Source organism: Echinops telfairi, unplaced genomic scaffold (assembly GCF_000313985.2).
Source record: "Echinops telfairi isolate 266 unplaced genomic scaffold, ASM31398v2 ScPeMD7_7466;HRSCAF=8504, whole genome shotgun sequence".
Taxonomy (NCBI): domain Eukaryota; kingdom Metazoa; phylum Chordata; class Mammalia; order Afrosoricida; family Tenrecidae; genus Echinops; species Echinops telfairi.
The window spans coordinates 557,234-561,760 of NW_022111366.1; the positions used below are offsets into that span (position 1 = coordinate 557,234).

At 52.8% G+C, this 4,527-nt stretch overlaps 1 protein-coding gene across 2 annotated transcripts in view; it reads left to right on the plus strand.

Moving 5' to 3' along the window:
* Positions 1–552: 552 nt before the first annotated feature.
* The window catches only part of PDZK1 (PDZ domain containing 1), a 39,005-nt gene continuing 35,030 nt past the window's right edge, over positions 553–4,527 (plus strand). The window contains exon 1 of one of the 2 annotated variants that reach the window (XM_045283720.1): positions 553–604. In XM_045283720.1, coding sequence (XP_045139655.1) covers positions 568–604 — 37 coding nt within the window. In that variant the 5' untranslated portion in view covers positions 553–567. Of the gene's footprint in view, positions 605–1,134; positions 1,256–4,527 lie in introns of those variants that run through there. The other variant, XM_045283721.1, reaches the window with a different exon arrangement.

The window sequence follows — 4,527 nt, forward strand, 5'->3', positions numbered from 1 at the left end:
TTCAACACCTGGCAAATGGCAGAGCCACAATGTGAGCCCAGGTGTTCTGGTGCTAAATCCTAATATCCCCCTCTGCTGCTTTAGAAGATGGGCGAAGCCCGAAGCTCCCCACCCCCACCCCTCCCCCACCCCCGCCCCCTATTCAGGTGGAAAAAATGAGTGGCATAAGGAAGCTCTCTAGGTGTTTGTCATTTTTAACCAGTTACCAGCTGACTCAGGCCATGGCTTTTTTTGGGGGGTTGGGGGGGCAAAGGCAAGGCCCAGGGAAGGCAAGAGGTTGCCCCAGCGTGGGTGGAGGAAGGCCAAGGCCACGCAGCCCCTCGCCCTGGTTTGCTTTGCCTCAGTGCCCGGAGCACCCTCTTGCCCTGGTTTCCAGTGTGGGCTGAGGAGCCAGGTCAGCGAGAAGGCTGGTGGGAGGTCTGCCTGTGTGCGTGCTGCTGACCGGGATCAGCTGCTGGACCTGGCTCGGGCTCCTTGGAGCACAAGGCATCATCCGGCTGCCCAGACAGGCAGCTTTGGGAGATGCCCTCCCTCCCCCTCGCTGGGCTTGCCTGAGAGGCCCTGAGGATGTGGAACTTGGAGATGGAAAACAGAGCACCTGTAGGTGAGAGATGTTGAAATCAAGGCAGGGGAGTGAGGGTTGCAGAGGAGGGGAGCTTGCTACAGAACAGCGTTTTTGCTGGCCAAACTCCGAAGGAGCCCCCAGATAAGAACCCTCAAGCGGGGTGGGGCACAAACGAAAGGGTCTTGCCCCAATGACTTGGGCTTCGTGGCCACTGGCCCTCCACCGGGGCTACTGGCAGGGCCTGCGCAGGACAGCTCCCAGGTGTGAGGAGGCTCAGATGAGGGTGGCCTGGTTCAGCCCTGACCTTGGCAGGGCAACAATGGAAGCGCCGAATGGGATTGGGTGGTGGTTGGGTGTTGGCATGTGCCTTAAGGAGGGAACAGGGGAAGGCGGTGGCCCCTCCTCCCTGGCTGCCTTCTCCCTGCCGGTCTGAGAAGGACAGGCAAGGAGCGGGGCGGTGTCTGAGGGCCTGAGCAGTGTGCGTCTGCTGGACGCTTCTCTTCTCGGGCTTGCCCAGCTGGAGGCCCAGCCAGCTGGCAGGAAGCAGGACAGAGGTCACTTGAACTCAGACCACAAGTCCCTGTTAAATACATCAGCTTTTAAATCAATCTTTGTTCAAAGTCCAGCGAGTTTTCTGAGACTAGTGCTTCCAGCAGAGAGAACCGAGCAGCTCCTCGCTTCTGGATCCAGGTAAGAACCTGGGACTCGATCCCACCAGGCCCTGGCCCCCTCCTGCCTCTTCCTCTGTTCCTTCCCAAGCAAGGAGCTGGTCATCCAGGACAGAAGAGAGGCCCGTGAGCAAGTTGTCATTGGCCAGGTCTCTGGATAGGGGCCCAGGGGGGAGCGCCCCCCTCTGAGAGTCTCTGTGCTTGAGATGCCCCAGGGCCCTTGGGGGTTCGGCTGCCTCACACAGTGGTGCGTGGGACTGATTCTCAGAGAAAGATTTTCCAGGGTGGGGGTGGGGGCTGGACGACCAGCCAAAGGGAGACCTCGTAGGTCAGAAGAGAGTTGACTCCAGGGCTTTCTCCACTATTAAAAGGGCTTTGATTCCTGGAGTTTTCTTCTGGAAGGTGTTTATAAAGAACACCGTGTAACGTTCGCATGAGAGCATCTCTCTGAAAAACAAACAACAAACAAACCAAACAACAGACCTATTCTAGCACTAAACAGTGAAGAAGAATGAGTGGAGGGTTGGGCTGGAAACTGCTGTTTCTACCCTTTGGGTGTTTCTCATTCAAGTCTTATAGGAGGCTGCGTTTTTTATTTTAATTTTTGAAACACTCCCCAGATGATTCTCATGAGCAGGCAGGTTTGGCAGCGAATAGCTTATTTTCTAGGCAGGAGAATCAAGGCGCTTACAATGACTTTCACGTCTGGGTTGGCCTCCCAAGAAGAATGCACTCCTCCCAATTTACAGCCTTGCAGTGTAGTGCCAGCACGCTTGGTCCTTACCCCGCGGTGCCTGGCTGGGTCTGAGCCTCTCAGTCCACGGCCATCTGGTCACCTGGAGTCACATGTTCTCCCTGCAGCAACTAATTCAATGACTTTGAGTTTGTGTGACTCAGTAAATTGTTCTTCATCTTTTAAAAAATATAATTTTATTGGGGGCTCGTACAACTCTTATCACAATCCATACATCCCCCCATTGGGTCAAGCATATTTGCACATCTGCAGCCATCATCATTTTCAAAACATTCTCTTTCCACCTGAGCCCCCGGAATCGGCTCATCATCCCCCGCCCTCCCTCATGAACCCTTGATAATTTATAAATTATTATTTTTTTCATGTCTTACACTGACCAATGTCTCCCTTCACCCACTTTTCTGTTGTCCATCCTCCAGGGAGGGGGTTATATATAGGTCATTGTGATCGGTTCCCCCTTTCTCCCTCCACTTCCTCTTCCCCTCCTGGTATCACTACTCTCATTATTGGTCCTGAGGGGTTTGTCTGTCCTGGATTCCCTGTGTTTCCAGCTCTGATCTGTTCCTGTGTATATGCTCTGGTCTAGTCGGATTTGTAAGGTAGAATTGGGATCATGCTAGTGGGAGAGTGAAAGCATTCAAGAACTAGAGGAAAGTTGTATGTTTCATCGGTGCTACACTGCACCCTGACTGGCTCGTCTCCTCCTTGTGACTCTTCTGTAAGGGGAATGTCCAATTGTCTACAGATGGGTGTTGAGCCTCCACTCTGCACTCCTCCTCATTCACATTGATATGATTTTTTGTTCTGGGTCTTTAATGCTTGATACCTGATTCCATCGACATCTCATGATCACACGGGCTGGTGTGCTTCTTCCATGTGGGCTTTATTGCTTAGTAAATTGTTCTTATCTTTGATTTTTTCGGGCATGTTCTTTGTATCATAAGATACAAAGTAGTAATGTCGTGCTGACATTTCTAGACCACTTGCTATGCAGCTCTGATTACAGAGGGGGAGAGAACGCAGGATTGGACAAGCGCTGGGTTTTGGTCAAACTGTTGGTGGTGATACAGTTTTGGAATTCCCAAGGGGCAGTTCTACCTTGTCTTATAGCGTCACGTGGGTCCATATTGACTTGATGGCAGTGCGTTTGCTTTGTATTTTTTTAGCCATTAGACTAAGTCACTTAGCCAGCTGAGCGCTAATGACATCATTTGTCGAAGGAGGACCTCTCCTCTTTGCCCGGGAATGATTGAAGGTGTTGGGAGGACTCAGGGTCCTTACCTTACAAATGTGTGTGTCCCAAACCTCTGTGGAGCAGGGGGGACAAATAGCCGTGCAGTGGGGAAACTGATCTCAGCCTTGTGATCTCACTGAACCTCTGTTTGCCGGCCTATAAATGAGGAGTTGAAACTAGATTACTGCTAATCTGCTTTCCGTCCCACTAAGGACAAACTAGACGCTGGGGCTTTGAGCCTAGTGTCGCCATTGACCTGAAGCTGGCCCATTTCTGAAAAATATTTTTATTGCAGAGCCAGGGGTGTAAGGTTGGATGGGGCTCAGTGTTACAGACCTGGCGTAGGTGTGTGCAGTGCCAAGGGATGTCCCCCGAGGCTCAACCTACGCTAGTTTTTAGGGTTCTCGGGCCCCTTCCTGGGGCCGCAGACAGAAACAGGCCCCCCCCCCTTCCTCAGAGCTTTTCCTGGCTCCTTCCTTTGTGTCATTTGAAGATGTGTTCAGACACTGCCTCTCCTGGGAAGGGCTTCCTAAATCTCCCGGATCCCACCACCAGCTTTGCACATCTGGCCTTCATCGGCGGAACGCTTCCATGCCTCTTGCCACCTGAGCCAGCTTTTAAGCTTGAAGAATGCAAAGATCCTGTCCTTTTGTCACCTCACACATTCACAGATTCCAAGCCCACAAAGGAGGATCTAGCACAGAGTTGAAATCCAGAACCCACTGCCACTTGGGTGGATTCTGGCACCTAGTGACCCTCTCGGACAGTGGAATGGCTGCTTCATCTGGTTCCCAAGACTGTAAGTCTGCATGGGAGCAGACAGCTTCACTCTCTTCCATGGAGCGACTGGTGGGCTGGAACCATGACCTTGCAACTCATAGGCCGGTGTTTAACCCACAGCGCCACCAGGGCTGCAGGCACGGAGTCGTTGGTGAGCTTTGGAGAAGTGGAAGCTGGTGTGGCAGAGACGGAGTTTGAAGATGAGGAGGGTGGGCTGTTTTGCTGCGGCTCCTCAGGGCTGGAGGCTGGAGAATTCAGATACGCTCTCAACTCTTCTTCCAGCCCAGAAGCCGATCATGCGGGAGTGGGTTCTTTCAGGCCACGGCTTGGCTGTGGTTTTCACGCTCTGCACAGGCATGTGACAGCACGCTAGAGCTAGGTGCCTTTTCCTCAAGAGCTCAGCAACCTCTTTGCTTGGTTCTTCCTGACGCACCGCTCCGGTCTCCCTAATCTCTGCCTGGTGAAGGTCATGGCTTTGGAGTTGGAAACCCGTCCGTCAACAGACCGGACTCCATCGCTAATGCTC